Source organism: Sarcophilus harrisii, chromosome 2, assembly GCF_902635505.1.
Source record: "Sarcophilus harrisii chromosome 2, mSarHar1.11, whole genome shotgun sequence".
NCBI lineage: Eukaryota > Metazoa > Chordata > Mammalia > Dasyuromorphia > Dasyuridae > Sarcophilus > Sarcophilus harrisii.
The window spans coordinates 366,851,378-366,873,435 of NC_045427.1; the positions used below are offsets into that span (position 1 = coordinate 366,851,378).

At 31.7% G+C, this 22,058-nt stretch overlaps 1 protein-coding gene across 6 annotated transcripts in view; it reads right to left on the reverse strand.

The window, feature by feature from the left end:
• Positions 1–22,058, reverse strand: part of VRK1 (VRK serine/threonine kinase 1) — a 114,043-nt gene that overhangs the window by 44,328 nt on the left and 47,657 nt on the right. For all 6 annotated transcript variants that reach the window (XR_004232103.1, XR_004232104.1, XM_012550489.3 and 3 more), the window contains exons 2-3: positions 18,688–18,852; positions 16,235–16,290 (exon numbers count right to left, since the gene is read on the reverse strand). Coding sequence is in view for 4 of the 6 variants with exons in the window: in XM_031953292.1 (XP_031809152.1) it covers positions 16,235–16,290; positions 18,688–18,852 (221 nt within the window). In the remaining 2 variants the exon portion in view is untranslated. The remainder of the gene's footprint in view (positions 1–16,234; positions 16,291–18,687; positions 18,853–22,058) is intronic.

Consider the following 22,058-nt stretch of genomic DNA (forward strand, 5'->3'; position numbering starts at 1 on the left):
TGTTGAGCTGGTCTAGTATTTCAGACAAAATTTCACTCTGCAATGAAGAGACAATACATATATCATTTTGTAAAATAAATAGAATAGACAGAAAGTAACTATAGGCCAAAGTTTGGTCATAAAAAGAGAAATTAGAATACAATAGCTTGCAGATTGTATTATCTTTTCTTTTTAAACACTAGGAAAGATAATTATCCTTCCTCAGTTTCCTAATCCCCATCTTCTTTAAAAGATCAGTGACAATGGGCTCAAAATCACAGTTAGTAGTTCACGTTGAATGTAGTTAATCTAGAACTAGTGACTAGAAATAATCAAGGACAGAGAGATGTCCTTTCATTATCCCTCTCCTTTTCTTAAGTATCAATAATTACCCTTTTTCATTCTTTCTGTCCAAAGTTGATTCTCTTTAACAGGGACAACAAAGACAACAGAAACCAAAAAGTAATAGTTGATTTTCTCAAATATAACAGCTAATGATGTATTTGTCTTTTATTCAAAGTTAAAGGGCACATCCCTCCTTTCTATTATTAACTGATAAACTGTTTTCAGGAAATGAGGGGTGTTTTTTTTTTTTAATCACTTCTTGCTTGAGTACTGGGAGTATTTACTGGATCCACATAAAATATAACCTAATTCTTCAAAAATCTGAAAAGCAATGCCTGCTCTTTATTAGCTATTCTCATCATCCCATATACACTGAACAGAGTACCTAAACCACTTTTATTTCTCTTATTTATCAATACAGCAAAAAAAAAAAAAAAGTTTATCTTAGTTTTCTTCAATAATCTTACTTCAATCTAAATTTTGGTACATCTGAAATCTTTTAATAATTGGACCATGCTTTTGTATTCATTTTGCTACCTGACCATTCAGGAATATTCTACATTTTTTAAAAATGTTAGTTTATCCCTTTGTCTTTTTTTCTTTTAACTTTCTATTATTCTGCTCCTAACCAACACTAAAAGAAAAAATTTACAAATTTATAAATACACACAGTAGAACAACAACAAAAAAAATGAACTTAGTAAACTCTTGGTTTTGAGTGAGGACTCATTACTTTATAAAAACTGCTGGAAAAACTGGAAAGTAGTATAGCAGGAATTAGGTTCAGACCAACACATTTCAACACAGACCAAAATAAATTCTAAATGGACACATGACTTAGATATAAAAGGTCACACACCATAAACAAATCAGAGGGATAAGAAATTTTCTTTCAGTCCTACGGGAAGATTTCTGAAGTCAGAGCTAACATGTCAGAGTCGAGAAAGTACTGCAGAAGACCCTTCCCAATATTACCCTCCAAACAACTTTACAATAATGTTTTCTATCAAATTCTGTAATGGCAAAGTCAAGTAAACCTCAAGAGTCATTCCTCAAGTCCAAGTCAATTTAGAAGGTCAGAAAGAGATAGATATCTGTGACACGAGGGCAATTACCTGGTAAAGAACTCACATATTAGCAATATCAAACTTGGAAATGGCTGCAATAAGCAACAGTAGAAGCAGCAGCTTCCAAAACAGCCAACAATAAGGGGATCTAGTAATTATTCAGAAAGTAACAGCAGATCACTGTGCTAGCAATGAGTGAAGAACCCAACGCTATTTGGTCACTCCATTACCTATAACAACTTTTAAGTCAGGAACAGAGCCCAGACCTGGAGAGTTAGTGGCTACACCTCTTCCCAAACAACATGTTGGAAGCACTTCCAAACCTCCAGAACTATGTAAGGAATATAGCCTATCTTAAATATGAAATTCAAAGTCAATATATAGATTAGAAAAATGGGCAAACAACAATTTTTTAAAAATCACTATAAAAAGCTACTATGGTGACAAAGAAGATCAAGATACAAAAACAGAAGACAATGATGTCAAAGTAACTACTAGCAAATTCTTGCAGGAAAAAAGTGAATTGAAAACATGCCCAAGATGAATTTCTGGAAGAGCTCAAACACAATCCCAATACTGGAGGAAAATCTTTGTAACAAACTTTTCTAAGCTGCATTTCCAGCATAAATAAAGGAATTGATTTAAATTTGTAAAAATGACATATTCCCCAATTTATCAAAGGATATTAATTGGAAGTTTAAAAAAAAAAAGTCAAGTTCTCAACAACTATAAGAAAAATTGCTCCAAATAACTAAAGAAAAATGCACTAGAACCATTCTGAGTTTCCATTTTAGTCCTTTCAGATTGGCAAAGAAATAAAGGGAAAGGTGACCGTTGTTCATGGGACTGAGGATGACAAGCACACTAAGCAATTCTGAATTATGCTGACAAAGTCATGAAAAATAGCGCATACCCTTTTAATCAGCAATACTACCATTAGACCAATACCATCAACACTACCACCACCCCATACTTCAGAACAAAGAGAACAGAAAAGAGGAATACAAAAAATACATACATATTTTTAATAACAATTTTTCTCCCAGTGGCAAAGAAATTTAATGGAAAACTAAAATTCACTACTGGTGAAGGGCTAAATAAATTGTAGTATATGGAATAATGTTGCACCATAAGATATTATAAGAAACAAGACACACATAATGAACATTTTTAGAAATTGAACTGACCTAACAGAGTGAACAGAATCATGAAAATAATCTGTATAACAACAAGATCGTAAAGAAGCATGCTATCCATTTCCTAACAGAAATACAATTAAGTATACATCAAACATAATACATAATTCTTTAGGCTTACAACATAGTGGACAAACAATTCCCTCACTCCTCCCACAGAACTCCCCTCTAGGTTGTCTTCTACAGAATCAGCTTGTAAGACCTTGAAAGATTTAAAATGTAGTCAGCCAGAAAAACTTCTAAGGGCTGTAGTTAGAGAGAACACTGGAAAAAACTGAAAAAAATTATTAATTATACTAACTCCCACACTCAGGCTTTCTGTGGGAGATTAGGTTAAAAGAAAAGAGGAAAAGTCATTAAGATATTTTTTTCTATGGTTCCAAAACTGGACAAGTTAGGGCTATAGAAATAAAGCTATATAATTAAAGATGAAGAACCACTAAAAACAGATTCTGGAGGTTTTGAGATGAATCATTAAAAAGTTTGGCAATTAGTCATTTTAATTCTACAGGAGAAAATTCCTGAGACTTTGGGGTAGTTCCAGGAACTCAACCCTTCTGAAATATCTTAGTAATTTTCAATGTTATACTGTGTAGAATTTATTTTAAGGAAAAATAAAGATTAAATAATATTAAAGTGTTAAAAGTAACTGACAAAATTAATAGTTTCATCATTGTTCAAGGGCAGTGAAGGAAAGTTGGCTGGTAGAAAGCGCAGAAATAAAGTGAAGAGGGAAAAAATTAGGTAAATAGCTATCTCTTGTAGCTTCTTTAATTCTTTAATTTCCTATTTTGTCCCCAAGTCTACTTCTTTACCACATTCTTTACCATATCATAGCATTTACCATTATCATGGTATGATCACCCATAAATGGCTGATCACCCAGCAAATACCCCAAAAAGGCCTTAAAAAACCCAGTTAATGTTTGGACCTTGCCTCTTAAACCTTTTAGCCAAATTTATGTTCTCCAGGCAAGACTCAATCAAATTTCACACGCCCTCTCAGGAAGGATAGCAGCCCATACCTGCCCCACATTGCTTGGACAGTCTATACTCAATTCCTTGAGAACTACTGAGGTAAGACAACTCTATCCCCTCTGTCAGCCTGAAGCAGATACAGAAGAATAATACCCAGTTATAATTTGGGTAATCACTGGGTTACCCAAATGATTTGAGGGACCAAATTAGCACAAGCAGCTTGGAAACAATGCATACTCTGTCGCACCTTTGTGTGGACGCACAATAATCTACGAATAAAAAGTCACGCATCATTTCTCTGTCCATTTTAATCTTGGAGATGGGAAATAAGAGTCTAAATTAGGGTGACAATCAAATCAAAGTCAGGTGAATAAGTATTTAGTATTTAGTAAGCAAGAGGAAAAAATTTACTAACAAATAGGGAAAACAAAACTGAAGATCAGAGATAATGGATGATGGCCCTGATGAGACAAACTTATTTAGAGGCTAAAATAAAAGACAAGAGAATAGAAAAAGATGTCAAAGATTTGGTGAAATGAAGAAAGGGAAAAAAGGGAACAAGGCAAATGGTCTCAATTTTTCTGAGTAAAGTATGAGGTTTTTAGCTGAGATAATGAAGGAAACAGAATAATGCTATGTCTTAAAGAAAGAGAAAGTATGAAATATTCACTGTGGCTAAATGGAATAAAAAAATCAAGTTTAGAAGGTCTCATCCTAGCTGGGTGAATCAAGGCAAGTCTCTCAACTCTCTTTGACTAAGTTTCCTCATCTATAAAAATGAGCTGGGGAAGGCCAAAAAAAACCTCAACTCCAACTGGGGTCATAAAGAGTTAGATATAATTGAACATCAACAAAAGGAGGATTTGTAAGAGGTGAAAAATTGGAACAAGAGGTTTGGCAATTGTTAATGCTGTAAAGTTACCCATGTATATATCCTGTAAATTAAAGGCTATTAAATTAAAAAAAAAAAAAAAAAAAAGGAGGATTCACTTGCTACAGTGAAAGCAGTTAAGATGTGTAGGGGGGCAGGTCAGCAAATTTGCATGAATTTACTAGTCTATGCAGCAGTATATGATTAGGGTTCCAGGAAATAAAAAGCAGGAGTAAACTAGCATTAAGATATTAAGATAATTATGAACAGTGACAAGGACAAATGCAAAAATGGAAAGGATTTGAGAATAGAGCTGAACTGGCTGACCTGAAATTTAAAATATGAATGGACCAACCTATTCTGACATCTTTCCAGAATCCATCACCATCTTATTTTTTCTAAATATCATTTGGGAAGGAGAATTTGGAACTAAAAATTAAATTAATAAAAATTAAATTTTCTGTTAAGTTCAGATTTGATTACTAGAAAGTCCTAAAAATCTGCAAGTTTGTTGAATGTCCATTTTTTCTCATTGAAAATTATAGATGATTTTGACGGATATTATATTTTTGGCCACAGGCCTAATTTTTTGCTGTGGTCTTTTATTGTGGTTGCTAATAAGTTTTACATAATTCTAATTCATATGTATGAATTGTTTTTTTGTTTCTGCAAAATTTACTTTTTGATCTGAGGGTTTTTTAAAAATTTGGCAATCATATCCCTATATGTTTTCCACAAAGGATCTCTTTGAGGTGATCTCTATAGCTATAGATATCTCTGTAATTATCTCTACTTTCTCCTCATGTTCTATCATTCCAGGACAATTTTCTAGGATTATTTCCTATATTACTATGTCAAAGTTCTCTTTTTGATCACAACTTTTAATAGTCCAGTATCAAAGAGCCAATATCAAAGAGCATTTTTAAGGAACTCAACATGGACAAACTCTTTAAAATGTAAAAAATTGTGTATATATGATTAAAGTATGCTTTATGTTTTAAGATTTACATCAACGATAGGATAAGTTCCAAAGAAAGATTGCAAAATAAAGGTAAAAATAGTAATCATGTATACAAACAAATGGGGTGCAGAAAAAGAATAGATATAGAGGCACAGGAGGGGAGGGGCAGAAGGGCTCATAGTTCCAAAAACTTACTCATTGGGAACGAGTTCAATAGACAACACTACAAATATACTATTAAGGTTATAGCACCCTCCAAAATCTATAGAGAAATAAGAGGGGTAGAGATAGATGGATGGGGAAGCAAAGAGTGATGGAAGAAGACCAGGGAGGGATCTCTTGGGGCGAGAAGATTAAGTAATAGTAAGCCAAGTTATGGAGCAGAATTTAATTAAAGAGTCAGCAGGAATAGGAAAGATGTGTATGTATGTGGGGTGTGTGTGGGTGTGAGCTTGTGTATATATGTATATATTTACATATGTATACATAAATATATCTTTTCTTAACTGTAGCTTGTTTGGAAGTGGGAGTAGAATGAAAGAGGGGGAAAAGAATAAAGTATTCAGCAGAGAACAAAAGAACAATTTACAAGGAAGTAAAGAAAAAACAGACATTCATGAATATAATTTCTTGATCTCTGTGACAATCATTTTCCCATAACTTCTTTTTTTTTAGTTAAGCTTTTTATTTTCAAAATATATTCAGATAATTTTTCAAAATATAGTCTTGTGTTTCAAATTTTCCCCTCCTTCCGCCCCACCCCCTCCCCTAAATGGCAAGTAATCCAATGTTACGCATGTTAAAATATATGTTAAATACAATATGTGTGAATATATTTATACAATTCTCTTGCTGCACAAGAAAATTCAGATCAAAAACAAAGAAAATGAATAAGAAAACAAAATACAAGCTAACAACAACAAAAAGAGTGAGATATTGTTGTGATCCACATTTAGTTCCCACAGTCCTCTCTCTGAATGTAGATGCCTCTCTATGTCACAAGATCATTGGAACTGGCATCAGTTATCTTATTGTTAAAAAAGAGTCATGTTCATCAGAATTGATCGTCCTATAATATTGATGTTGCCAAATACAACGATCTCCTGGTTTTGCTCACTTCATTATCAGTTCATCTAAGTCTTCCCAGGTTTTTTTGAAATCAGCCTGCCAGTCATTTCTTATAGATCAACAATATTTCATTACATTCAGATGCCATTACTTGTTCAGTCATTCTCCAATTGATTGGCATCCATTAACTCAGTTTCCAGTTTCTAGACACTATAAAAAAAGCTGCCACAAACATGTTTGCACATGTGAGTCCTCTTCCCTCCTTTAAGATGTCTTTGGGAACATTTTTTTTTCATATGACTAGAAATGGTTTTAATTTCTTCATCTGAAAATTGTTCATATCTTTTGACTATTTATCAATTGGAAAATGGCTTGAATACTTATAAATTTGAGTAAATTCTCTACATATTTTAGAAATGAAGCCTTTATCAGAACCCTTAAATATAAAAATGTTTTCCGAATTTATTGCTTCCCTTCTGATTTTGTCTGCATTAGTTTTATTTGTACAAAAACTTTTTAACTTAATATAATCAAAATTACCTATTTGGTGTTAAAATTATGAGTTTCAGTTCTTTTTTCCCCATAACTTCTAAGATCATCCCCCACCTTCTCCAATCTACAAGATCTTTGAAGGTAACAATTTACTTCCATGCAAAAGCTAATTAGGAACTCAATAATAGTTTTATAAGGTTATATATCACTTTTCTATCAGTGATACACACATGTGAAGATATGTATATTATTACACAGAGGTGAAATTAAGTTTATAGTGGTCCTTTTGGTACTTCAGAAATACATTAGCTTCCTGAGAAGAGAATTACATGAAGAATTCACTCTATATTATATTCTGCTCCATACCAATTAATATTAATTAATACTCTGATGCCTGTATTCTCAAAAGAATTTATAAAATTTGTAGAAACAAGTAATATCTGCTCATGTTATCAAAAGATGGTTAATGATTTTCTTAAAATCTTATAATAAAAGTGGGATAATAATTCGTATTTGTCTCCTAGGTCACAGTGGCATACTTAATTAGCCATTCATACCTTTAAACTATTTTTCATTTACATTAATTTGCAAAACAGATCATTGTAATTTGTAAACAGATCATTCCTTTTCAATATTTAAATATTTTAAAAACTTTTAAACTACAATATTCTATCAAATATTGGTAGAAATATTGCCATCAACAAAACAATGTTCCCAGTTTTTGTTTTTCTTTTTAATCATCCTAAAGAGAATTTTACAAGCTCTCTTAAAGAGAATTACCAAGGAACTTCTTCTGAACTTTTTAGTCAAAATCATTCATAGAGGAATTAATTCTGTAATACTTTGTCATATCTCTCCCATTTTTGTTGGGAATTACTCTTTAAATTGTAAGCTGCTATTTAATTTTTCAGGGGATTGTCCTTTCGCTAAATAGACTGTAAATTCCTTGAGGGGAAGGGTCATTTTATATTTCATGGGTTAGAATTTCTTAGGAAACATCATAAAATAAAAGCAAATTGTATTTATTTTTTGCAATTTATAGCACAGTAAATTGCAAATTGTATTTATATAACTTTTTAGACAAAAAAATTTAATGCCTGTCTCATACATTTGGCTTTTTTTTTTTTTTTTTTGGTCTATTCTTCAATGTTGTATCAACTTCTTGAGATTGTTCATCCTTTCATCCTCCCTCCATCCTATCCCAGCTTTCCTAGACATTTGTATTAACTCCCTTCTGATATGCCTTCTCTCTGTACTTTGCTTTAATTTTAATGACCCTTTTTGGCGATTTCTATTTTAAAAGAAAATGCCTAAAAATTTACTTTATTAATCTTTGGCATTACAAACTGAATTAGCAGTGTTCACAAAGTGAATTAGCAGTTAGCAAAATTGTTTATCAGTATTTACCAGTGATAAATTAAAGATAATTTAAATGTGAGGATAAAGCTTAGTAACAATACAATAATATCAGTTCTACTTAAACACCTTTTCTTTTAAAAATGGAAATGTGTAACAATTCAATTAAAAAATATTTATCAAGTTACTATTATGTGCCAAGTTCTAAGTATTAGTACTGAGTACTAGAGACACTATCCCCCCCCAAAAAAAAAAAAAATTAGCACCTGTCTTCAAATAGTTTATACACTCTACTTGGGGAATAAAATATGAAAACATTTTTTAATAAAGGTAATTTGAGGAGGGAGCAACTACTAACAACTAAAGGGAAAGAAAGGCTTTCCAAAGGAAGTAGTGGCTAAGCTAAAATTTAAAAGAAGCTAAGTAATTTTAAAAGACAAATATGAAAAAGGAATAAATTACCAGATATGGAGCATAGAGGCAAGAGCTAGGTTAACAGGGAATAGATAGTTTGGTTATTACATAAATAATAATATGAAATAAATCTGGAAAGCTAGGCTGTAGTCAAATTTTAAAGACCTTTAAATAACAAGTTGAATATTTTTATCTACAGCCAGTTGGGAGCCACTGATGATTCCCAAGAAGAGGAAATGGGAGTGTCTCACAGGATAGTACTTTGAGGTAAGAAACCACAATAAGAAAAAAATAATTACTGGCTTAGTTTTAACAACAACAGCTTTTAGAAAATATAAGGATTATATAGAAGTATTTGTGTGTATATAGAAGGGATTGGGGGGAGAAAGAGGAAGGATTAAGATGAAGGTCAGGTTGCTGTGCATAGATATTTAGAAGTTTCCCTATAGGCCCTAAGAAAGGAAAAGGTATGCCTTTACAACCTGCCAGCACTGTGTTAAACACTGGTGATACAAAGAAAGGCAATTAAAAAAAAAAGTCATAACAAGTGAAGAGCAAACAACACTCTTAACAACTGTGTACAAGTAAGATACATACAGGATTACCTGGAGACAAATTTAACACTAAGATTAAGGAGAACACTTCGGCTTCTTGAAGAAGGTAAGACTTTAGCTTGAAACTTGAAGGAAGCCAGGAGGAAGAGAGAAGGGGTGGGAATTCCAGTCATGGGGTACAGAGATATAGTATCTTGTGCAATAAACAGAAAAGGAAGTGTCATTGCATCCTGGATTATCAGGAGGGGAATAAGAGAAAACTGGGAAAGTAGGAAGGAATCAGGTTATGACAAGCTTTAAAAGCCTTGTATTTGATCCTAGAAGTAACATGCTAGATTAAAAATATCATTGGGTAAGAAAGGAAAAAGAAAAACAAGTATTTGAAAATTATTCTGGTTCAATGTTTTTCTCTAAGCTTCTTCACATTGCTTTCTAACTGGCTACTTGGATTGCCTGTATTCAGCATACCTCCTTTTAGTGCCTAATACTAATTCACTACTTTCTTGTTTGGTTTAAGTATTCACATAGTCTCTACCTAAAGCTGTGAAATCTATTCCTTTTCCAGGTAAAAAGCATCTTATACTTATATTTTGGGGAATTTAGAAATGAAAAGAACCACTGAAATCATATCTCCAACTTAACTTTATAGGCTGAGAAAGTATGATCTGTGAAAACTTGACCAAATTCAGAAAAGCAGCAATCATGCACAGGATTTGAATCCAGGTCTTGAAACTCTCCATGTGTTGGTCTTTGCAATGATTAACTGAAGGTCATAGTAACTACACTTTTGTAGATGTCACACAATGGATTTATCTTGACAGGCAAAATAAAATGGGGAAAAAATTAAATAACTTAAGGAAAATTTGTAGTTAAATATAGATAAAAGGGCTAGAGTCTAAAACGATGAGTTCACTGGCATGAGGATAATCATCTCTCCCCTCATGAGGAAATTCATCCATCAATGCAGATTGCCTCTTTCCCTGTAACTTAACAGAGAGCTTCCCAAAGTTCTAAAAGAGCAAGATTTGCAAATCACTGAGTCACATATTAAGTAGTTATCACTAGTAAAATACATATTAAGGTATTCCTGATGTGAGATCTGCTCTTTATCCACAGCACTACCTTTCTAATCTGAATAATACCAAGCCCCAAAATTCTACCACCACCTTTTGTTCTCCCAGTTACTAGCATATTTTTTAGGCACAATCAAATTTTTAAAAATTTGAAAATGCAATTTACCCAAATAGTCATATTATCAATAAGTTCATGGCAAAAGCAGAGGTAGAACTCACTTGGTTCACTGTATCATGGTGCCTCAGGTATAAACTAATATATATCTGTAATTGGTAGTTGCATGGAAAAAAAGTTTTCAGACTCATGTTTGATTTTCCTCATGAGTGGTGATATGAATTTTCAAATCATACTTCATAATTTTTAGTACGGAAGATATATTTCATACAACTTTATTTCTAAATGGCAGCCAAATGCATTCAGATTGTACCACTGAAATATATCACATTTTAATGATTTTTTTCCCCTATTGTCATTTTCATTTTGACACCTAGAATTCTTAAAGATACTTTTGGTGATATTCCGGGTTAAAATGTCAGTCCTAATTTCTTCTTTAAACCTTGGATATTGTAGACTTGGCAAAGCAATTCAAATTTGAAATATGTTAATAAAATAGTCTTCAGTTAAAGTATTGTTCTTCTACAGAAATAGATAAATTTTCCTAAAATGAATGCCAAAGAAGTGTCTCCTTTATTTTGTTATAATGGAATTCTCCATTGTGAAGGGGGAAAAAAAGCATGAAATAAGTTCCATGATCCTTCCTTGTAGGGGGATTTTCATTATAATAGCTTGAGTTACACTGGTTGATTCTCATTATTCCAAGTTTCATAAATTAGTGCCTGAAGGAAAACTTGAAAATTAAAGTAGGTACATCAGTAAGTTCTAACTGAATAAATCAGAGCTTTATACTGATAGTAGTAGTTTGCTAGAATTTGTCCTAGAATAACTGCCCTTGAAAATATTTTACAATTTGAACCAAGGATGCCAAAAGTTAGACTCTAATAACAAACTATTTCACAGGGTCTTTTCTTACTGAATTTCCATTTACTTCTCTCCAGTCCTATTGTCCAAATGTTCTTGTCAAAAGTCAATTTTCACAGTTCCTTAAGTGTTTGACTGAAAGAACCTCTCACTCTTTTGCCATCATACCAACATTTACAGAAGAACTATTGTCAATGGTTCCCCTATGCCTACCAAAGAATCTTAGTCTGACATTTAAAACTCTTCACAATCTGGCTGCAGTTAATGCTTTTAATCATATCTTATAATACTTCACTCCTCATGCATTTTGAATTCCAACCAAACTGGATCATTATTTGCCTCCTAAACAATATCCTATGTACTCCTCTTTTTTTTAAACTTTCCTTATTTTTTTTCTCCCTAGATTTGAAATGCTCCCCCTCTCCAATTCTAAAGACTGAAAAGGGCAATTCAGTAGTGATAGGCCCAGAGTCATGAGGACCAGAGTTCAAATCCAACCTCAAGACACTTACTAGCTATGTGACTGAGCAAACTGCTACCTCATTTACAAAACTTTCCCAGATAAGCCCATAATCTAAAAGTTATCTCTCACATATGACTTCATAGCACCTTACATTTGTCTCATCTAAGTTCTAATTTGTATAAATTAGTTCTGCTATAATGAGCATTTTTCCAAAACTTATCTGTTCTAATGCAAAATGGAAAAATGTGCTTTTGTGAGTCTTTCTTCAGAAAAAAACAAAGGGAGAACATAGAAAATTGTAGCATTTTAACACAACTCACAAGGTGCAATATCTTTTGATACCCTAATTTCACTAACAAACTTCAGGTCTTTGTAAAAGTACCATTATTTGTAGTATATCCTCTGATACAGTAGAAGTCGTAATGGAGAGAAGTTAATCCTCATCACACCTTTCCATCTTATCTTAGCCTCTGCCCTAAGGTCCAGAGGGATGGCCTTAGGGATTGTCTTATGGATGGCCAAAAAGCAGTCCAAGACCACAATGGCATCCACTCTTTATTTTAGTAGTAATGTATTCCTTAACCATAAAACATATATAAAATTATGCTACCATTTTTATTAGGGTCCTATTTTTTTTTTTAATGTGTTGATGATAAAGTTTTTGAGTGTTGTGTCTTTAGCAGCATTAGATGATTGTGCTTAATTCAATGCTCTTTAGGAACATATGTCATGATACAGGAGAAATGATTGTCCCTCAAAAATTGGAAGAACCAATCCTTATTTATTAGGTATCTTAAATAATACCCTAGCACAGTACAGCAAACATATTTCAATTCTTCAAGAATTTATGATTTCAAAATAATGTGTCTTTTAACCATCACTACAAACCTTTATAATTTAGCAGATGGTTTTCAAGAGTTGTTTGTTCCTTCCAAAGTTATCATCCTACATCTAACTAAACATAGCCAGACTGATCCTTGGAAAACAAACATTTTGTTCACCAGGCCCAGACTAAGACTTTTCATCTTATAGGACCCATAAAGCTTGTATTCCAGTGGCATAGTTTTAAAGATTCTATTATCATTTCTAAAACAAAACATCTGAGTAGGACTTTACTACTTAATAAATTTTTCATGAATGAATGAATCACCAGTACATGGAAAGGAACTATGTGCCACCTTAATGAAGCAGAGGCTGGTACATACATGTTTATGAGAGGAGATAGCATAGCAGAAATAATTTGGACTTGAACTTAGGAGGATCCAGGCTCAAGTCACAATCTGCCACTTATCTGTATGATCCTGAGCAAGTAAGTTTCCCTTACTGAATACCATTCAGTTTCTTCATTTTTAAAATGAAAGAACTGGACCAGATGATCTCTAAGGACAGCCCAAATCTAACAATTAATTCTATTTATGAAGTTGTACTGTGCAAAGCACACATGAAAGAGCACTGTTATGTTTCATGAATAGGCTGAAAACCACATGGTGATAATAATCATGAAAAAGTTCTTCAAGACCCAATTCAAGAATTACATGTCACAGACTTATTTGCAAATAAGAACAGAAATATCTATTGGCAAATTGGCAATGAAATCCTCTCTATTCTAGACCTTGCTTATTTTGTTGTTATGAGAAATATGGCTGTTTCCATAAAATGAAGGATTCATCATAAACTACTACATACAGCATTTATCAATATGCAATGTTATATCATATCAAAGTTACTATTTTGTCCCTCTATGAGATATGGCAAGCTTCCTTAGGGAGTTAAGACCTGGTCTTATTTAAATTGTGTACTTCACTGGCTAGATAAATACTTGTTGTAATGTACCCAATTACATCTGTTCCATAAAATGTTCCCTGATTTTATTTGAACTAAAGAACATACCTATTAATCTCAACAGAATTTCAGTAAGAAATGCTCAGGACGATTTATAAATATCTCCAATTTATACCCAAATCCCTTTCTTATAGCCAAATTTAACCAAGTCAGAAGTTTTATCCAATTTTAGGATAAAAAGACTTGCTATCTTTCCTACAGTCATCACCTCCACCTAACTTCAGATTACCCCCAAAAATTACCACCAACTACTGTCAACTATGCTTGTTAAAATAAAATGAACTTCGGGCATTTTATGGAATCAAGCTTGGGCTGACAAAGACTTTAATCATTCTGTCCAATCTTCCACACAAATCAGGGAATTCTCTTGACAGATGAATCAAATCTATGATCAAAAAATTCTCATAGCTAGGAGAATATAACCATCTCAGTTCATCTCTGCTTATGTCAATTCTTTATTGCCCAATCCCTGATTAAACTACAAAAACAAATAGCATACAAAAAATATACCAATTTTTATTAGATATTTGAAATTTTTTCAAAAAGCTTACAAGAACTTTTTTTCTCTTCAAAGTAATTTAACTCAAAAAATAAAATGCTATTGACACACCAGAACTATATTCTACTTATTTGGAAATAGACATGTGAATCTCCAGGTATTTTAAACTTGTTTCAGAAAATATAATTTGCTTATTTGTGAATAGGAATATTTTTTAATGAAGGCATATATTTATGAAGACCACTTGTACGAAAAGAGAACATAAGATATTCAATTATTTGGATTACTTCTTGAAAAAGAAACTTTCACAATCATTATCACAGGTATGGTTTTTAACACATTCAGGAAACAAAACAGAATGCTAATAGAATAAATTTTTTAAAGAATAAAATTCTGCAACTTCATACATATAAAATGTAGTAAACTTCATTTCCTTAATTCACCAGGTGTTTTATGTTTTGATAGTAAATAAGAAATTTATTTAATACTACATATAATGATCTCTACAGTAAATACTCAGAGGAACTGATGAAATGTATAGTATGTGCTTTCAAAGAATCCAGTCTAGAAGTGGTAACATTTTTTTCAATATATGAAATATTTGCATTCCAGAAAAATTAGTTACAAAATAAAAATTTTTTTCAGTATATTTTCATTGGTTCCTATTTATGACATAAGAGATAGATTTTTAAGTTGAAAGGAGTTCTATATAGAAAGTAAATTAAGAATTAATGAGAATTGAATTAAATGAGCAGTAGAAATCAGAGTCTATGTCAGATAAGATCAGTTTCTTCAGTGAAATATTGTGAAATAAATATTTTCTATTTAAAACTTCGAAATTAACTTGTTTATGATCATTTTAAAAATCACATCAAAAATGAGTTTAGCTATAAAATTCAGCATCATCAATTTTTTCCCCTGCAAAGTTAAACTGATGTATGGTTATGAAAAAGATGTTAACTTGTCAAAATAACTATTCTGTTTTAGTTGTGTTGTTTCTTTTAAAAAAAAAATTTAGTTGACATTTATCTTAAAATCATTTTCATTCTTCTATATTTTAAGGCCACAAATAAATTAACATAGACAGAGACAGAAATGTGGATGACTGTGGAACATGTCATAGAAGAACCAGCTAAAATTCAGATTAAGGGAACAATGAAAACTATTTTCAATTGATTAAAAAAATCTGACATATGAAAGAGATTACATCTGTTTTACTTGTCCCCAGAGGTTGAAACTAGAAACAGTGAGGGAAAGGGTCAAAGAAGCAGATTTCTAGTTTGTTCTAAGAGAAAACTTCCTAATTAGAGCAATTCAAAAATGAAACAGGCTCCTTGGTATAGGCATTTTCTATACCAAGACTAGAGGTCTTCAAGTCACTGTTGAACAACTATTTGTCAGAAATAAAATAGGGATTGCTTTTCAAAAACTGTTTATATTAAGTAGCCTCTGAGTTCCTTTACAAATCTGAGATTCAGTGTTTCTATAAAATCAAGCTGTTCTTCAAATAAACAGAAGAATGAAAAAGAGAAAGCTTTCACAACCTTAGGCATGGAAACATTAAGAATTTAGTCAATATCAAATAACAGTTAAAAAAATTTAATTTAGATTCCTTTGGGTTAAATATACATTATTTTCACAGTTATCCCAAAGAATTAGACCAAAACAATCATAAATTATTAAATCTATCAAATTTTTGAAAAGTCTGAGAGGGATGCCAAAAAAGAAAAAGACTAAATGGAAGATAAATATATACAACAAAAAATATATAAGTTGTAATGCAATTTTTTTCATTGTTTCCACTTTATTGAACTAAAGCTTCTCTTCTATTGCAAAGGGATACAGGAAAAAGAACTAACAATTTCTGATACACTGATTAAAATTCCTGTCTACCTCATGCTTAAGACTTTTTTTAATGGCAGGAAAGGAGAGAGACTTTTGAAACTTTTTACTTAAATTAAGGTCTATTTTTGTCTCAAGAGACATTTGTAATACATACTACTCAATATATAATTTTATAGTTAATTTCAATTTGTTTAAAGAGCACATCATTACTAAATGAACAGAAAAAAAGAAATCAATTAAAATAGTTTCTTACCACTTTTATAACACAGGGGGCATCACTGCCAACTGATTTTGAAGAATTGGTATCAGCTGTTAAAAAAAAAAATTAACATTACATCAGAATAAAAGGTATAAACTATAAGAAAAAATGCTATTGACATATACACATTAAGGTCTATACAACTTTATGCCCCTACAGAATGAAATGGAAAAGGCCCAAGTAATAGTTCAAGATGCTTATACCAAATTTTAAATTCTTTTTTTACCAACTACAGAAATTTAAGAAAAGGTCTCTCATTTTATTTCTTACACAAACAGCCCCCTGAAAGAGCAAAAAAGAACAAGAAAATTGTCCATAACATATAAAAGCAAATATTTTTCATCATTTAGGAAGTAACATTCCAAGATAGATATATCATTCGTCTTCACACCAAAGAGGGAGCTTTTTAGTCTCAAAGATGGTTGAAATGGACAGATGGGAGAGGTCTGAGCTCCTTAAGGCATAGCCCCAGGAAACATGTCACTTAGATAGTGCTTAAGTGATAAAAAAAACATGGTCAGATTTAAAAACAAAAAACAACAACAACAACAAAAAAAAAGGATTTACTTTAGATAGACAATATGAAGTTGAAATAGTTGCACAAAATGGTAATGTAAACTTGGCTGAGAGAGAACATGAGAAAAAGGTTAACCAAGACTGAATTATATAGAATCATATCTCCCCCTCCAGGCTGTTTAACTAAGGTTGATAGAAATGTTTATTTAAAACTGACTCTAGATTTCTAAAATATTTTATAACATGTCTAAACATCAAAATATTTTACATACTTTCTGATGGCAAATATTACAAAAGAGCTAGTGTGAAATAAGGTCATTTGATATGACAGGTCACAAACTAAGAAAAGTACAGCCTCCTAAATTTCCAGCTTACTGATTACTCCTCAGACCAATTTTACCTACACAAAATTGAAAGGGGCAAAACTACCTTTAGACTGGGGTTTTTAAAACTGTTTTAAGTGTTTTAGTTCTTTCAATATTTTGATAACTGCAGTTCAATATATTTGGTTACCTTTGTAATTCTACATGTTTCATGCACTGAAAACATTCTTCTGAGAAGTCTATATAAGCTTTACAATGGAGTCATTGCCACAAAAATCAATTAGGTACCTCTATTTCAGAGCAAATACACTTTTGCAGGAGCCATCTTATGAAATCATTTTATTGTTAAAACAATTAAAGCAAATATATCTGGCTGCTACTTCTTTGCCCTCATCAAACCTTGATAGGGAATCAAGTTCTTGAGAATTCTTGAATCACGTTTATTCTTCTCTTTCAAAAGCTAGATAGATCACTGAAGTTATCATTTATCCCCTTCAAAGAGACACAAAATTGATAACTACTAAACTGATGAGGGGAAAATAGATATTTCTTTTATGAAGATACTAATCAACTTCTCAAAGTCTACAGAAAATGGTAAGACGAAAATTAGGAACAGAAATATTTTATCATGCCCACTATGGACCTGTATTTCTAATATTTTTCTCAACCTAATTCCTTGAAAAAAGTCATTTTCACTTGGTGCCTTTACTTCTCTCCTTTAAACTCTTTTTTTAATTCTTTTCAATCCAGCTTCTGAATCCATTACTCAAATGAAACTATTCTTCACAGTACCTTTACCATCCTACCATAGCAGTACTGCTATTATCTCTAATAGCTTACTGATTTGACTCTCCTCAGACCAATTTCTCCCCGATTAAATAAAACCTTTTTGAGGGCAAAGATTGTTTCAATTTTGTCTTTGAAAGTTTAGATTTTAGCAAAGTACTTAGAATATAGTTTCTTAATAAATGCATGCACTTATAGTTTCTTAATAAATGCATGCACTACTTACCTCACAGGCTGTGAAGAAAAGTATTTTGTGTATATAAATGCTATATAAAAGTAAACTATTAATGTGATTATTACTACCAAATATCTTGATAAAGCCAGAAATATTTGAAGCAATCAGATTAAGAACTGTTTAAGAAAGGTTTACAAGGTCCAAGAGTTCCACAAGGGATCTCTTCAGATCATTTCCATACTTCATTCTTCTAATACTACTAGGTGTTAAGACATCTGACATTAAAAAGTATAAAAAAATAGAAGTCATAAAAGGGATGGGAGTGTAGGGAAAGACAATTTGCTTTTAATTACGTTAGTTATTTGTTTTCTTTATATAATGTATGATAATGTTTATCCTATAGACACTGATCTTACAGATGGCAAAATAACCCAAGATACACTTTGATATCTCAATGAATTAAAAACTATAGAATATTCTTTACCAACTCCACTGTAGAGTATATCTATTTCAATGCAAACGCACAACATGTATTATAATTGCTTAGTCACATTCTGTAATGGTTATATTTTCTAGACCCAGTTGATAATAAAAAATTATTTAGAATATATGTTCACACATGTATGTATTTGAATCCATAAACTTACCAAGATATATGCAACCAAAACCACCTTGGCCAATGGGCTGTCCTACTTTCCATTCCTTTTTGGTCACATCAATGAAAACTTCCCCTACTGCAAACTGTTCTGCCAGCTTTCTGCGTGTATGACCTTTTTTTGCAGATTGTGATGTTTTCACACGAGGCATTTTCACTATAAAACAAAACAAAGTCTGTTAAACTATGCTTCAATTTTCTAACATCTCTAAAACAGGCTCAATTTCTTTTTCTTAGTAAAGGCAATAAAATACATATTAAAGTTTCTACTACTTCAAAGATTTTAAAATGAAAATCAGTTAATTCTTGATTACAATACTGGCTTAGAGCCTAAACAGTTCACTCTTAGACCTTGGAATTAAAACACAACTAAAATAATCAATCTATTTAATTACTTTTAAGAAAGTAAGTATGATGCTTTTAGTTCATACATATTTATCTCCATTAATTCAATATTTTATAAACTAAATAATGAAAATGTATAAAATAATTTTTTATTAGTTAAAATTGTTCATTTTGGACAAACTGCAAACAATTAACAGCAACACAATCAAGTTTTTCAAAGGAAAAGGCATCTTTAACTAAGTATACATCAAGGACAAGTTGAAATTAAGGAAAAAAAAAAAGAATTACAAAAACAATTCTATGCTGAAAACTGATTACAATAGAGGTCCGTGCACACGCGTGCACACACACACACACACACACACACACACACACAAACACACCAAAACAGACCATTTCATTTCATTAAAAAAAAATTATCATGCTACATCTTTTTAATGTTTTCTGTTTAAAGTGATTTTTTTTTTAACACAGGTTCAGCTCAAAATCCAGTGAGCAAGATGTAGTGAAAAGATATTAGATCAGTAAATAAATTGAGAAATAGCTGTTCTAACCCAGGATCTGTAATATATATTAATCTTAGGAAAAATCCTGAAATTTCCAAAAAATACTCTAAATATTAATCAAAAAGGAACAATTAGTGATGTCTTTCACACTAAAACTACAATCAGTCCAAAGTCCACAAAGGAAAAGGAGGGCAAGCATATGACAAAAAAAAAGACAAGACATGTATAATATAAAACTTTGAGGTTTTTTTTTATTTTGAGGCAACAAGAGTGGAAGAAAATCCTAGCTTCTGGGAATAAAAGCAAGCAATCTGGTGCCTTAGTAGGATTTAGATATCTCAGGCCTCTTTATACTCCCCTAAGATTCTATGCTGAGATGCCACAGAGCAACCTGAATCTCAAAGATCTGAGCAGGGGAGAAGGGGTGTCAAATTCTGAGAAGCCAGGGGGTGCACTAGAATTCAGGAGACACTGTGACACAAAGAAATGTCAACTCACTCAAAAATACAAGCAGAGATGGAATATAGCCCTAAAACAAAACTTCAATTTAATAACTAAAGGAAATGAGTGAAACCCAAAGATATAAATCGTAACAAGGAGAAATGCAATCAATGTAAAAAAATAAAGATAGAAAATTTTTTAACATATCATTAAAAATATTTATGCATATGAAAGGTGGCATTTAAACCAAAATTTTGAGTTCTGTGCTAATCAACACTCCAGCTAATGGGAAAATTCTTAGAGAGCAATTTTATAGTAAGGTATTTAGGTTATAATAAGGTATTTAGGCTTCTACTTTGAAAAATCCTACGCTATAAACTTTAGGATGTTAATAAAGGAAATTATTAATACCTTGCAACTATAGCAATATTACTGTTATGGAATTTAAAAATGATATACAAGCAATGGAACCAGCATGTTGTATGGCTTCATGTGTTAAACTTTTTAAATTCCTTCTTTTCAGTGACTACATTTCCCTCTGCATCCCTCCAGGAGGTCACCTCTTTTAGAAAACAATTTTAAAAATAAAGAAAAGATTTAAAAAAAAAATAAAATTTACTAAGAAATATCAATAGGGAAAAAAAATATGACATTTGCAGTTCCCAGAACAATAGTCTTCACCTCTGCAAAGGAGTTGGGGTTAACAACTTAGCCTCTTTTTGAGCCAAACTTGCTGATAATTTTGTAACATTGATTTTTAGTTGTTTGTTGTTTCTTCCATTTACATTGTTGTATTAATTACATAAAGTTTTTTCTAGCTCTGCTTACTTTACTTTGCATCATATTTCATATAAATTTTCTATGCTTCTTTATGCACAACACCCATGTCCAATAACACAGTTATATTTCATATTCAAATTCACTCATATATACTGGTGGTGTGACATTAAGCAAATTAGTCATTCAGTCACTAAATCAAAGCTTCTTAAAACTGTGGGTCATGACCCCATATGATACTGTCTAACTAAATGTGGGGACAGCAAAAAATCTGGCAATAGCAAAAGGCATCTGAATATGCTACAGCCAAAATTCAAAAATCAAATGCATAACAAATCTGAGGTGTTTCTGGCAGCACATGCCCATGTTGCACTGTAAAACTTCATTGCAGTCTTCATTCTCAACATAGAACATGCTCACTTTGTACCTTGCATGCCCTCAAACCACACAAAGCCAACAAATGATGCCAGAAACACGCAAGCTCAGATTTAGGACTATTGTATTTTATGAATTACAGCATTTTTACTGTATATCCAAGGTTTTCTGCTCTCACAGAAATATAACAGTTCAACTATGGAAAACAGAGTCTTTTAACATTGTCCTATCATCATTCCCCAGCACTTAAGTATCAAATAAGCATATCTTTGGATTTGTTTTAGAATGTCTGATTTTTAAAATTGCAGTTTTCTCCTTTTAGAGAAACTAGAAATTTGATTTGGAGGAAAAAAAAACTGATGTTCACATTTATACATACAGTGGTGATGGTAGAGAAATAGTAGGCTTTTAACATGTAAAATTAAGTACAAACAATTTCATGAACTAAAGCTAGTAATTTTTTTTGAGAAATTATTAACAACATCTATCTTGTATTTTGTTTTTCAGTTATGTATAAGTGGATAAATTTAAAAGAGGTAAGAATAATGATGCCTTCACTAGTGGGTAAACTGAAAGAAAATATGTCAAATCATTTTTACAATATGGATCAACTTCTAATGATGATGATGATGAAGAAAAATCTGTTTGATTTGTAATGAAGTTTTGGCTGTGCAGTGCTGGTTTCATGCGCTAAACTAAAATGACATCTTAATACCAAGCATGCAGAGTACTACAATAAACCAAAGAAATATTTTGACTTTTAAAATCTTCAAATAAAGAACTAAGATTTTAGGTATTTCTTAATGTCAACAAAATGTATTTACCTGCATCTTACGAAACTTATTTAATTCTAAAAACTAAAAAGCTCTATGCAATAGGAAAAGATCTCATGTTATCTGTTGCTATTAAAATGTCAGAA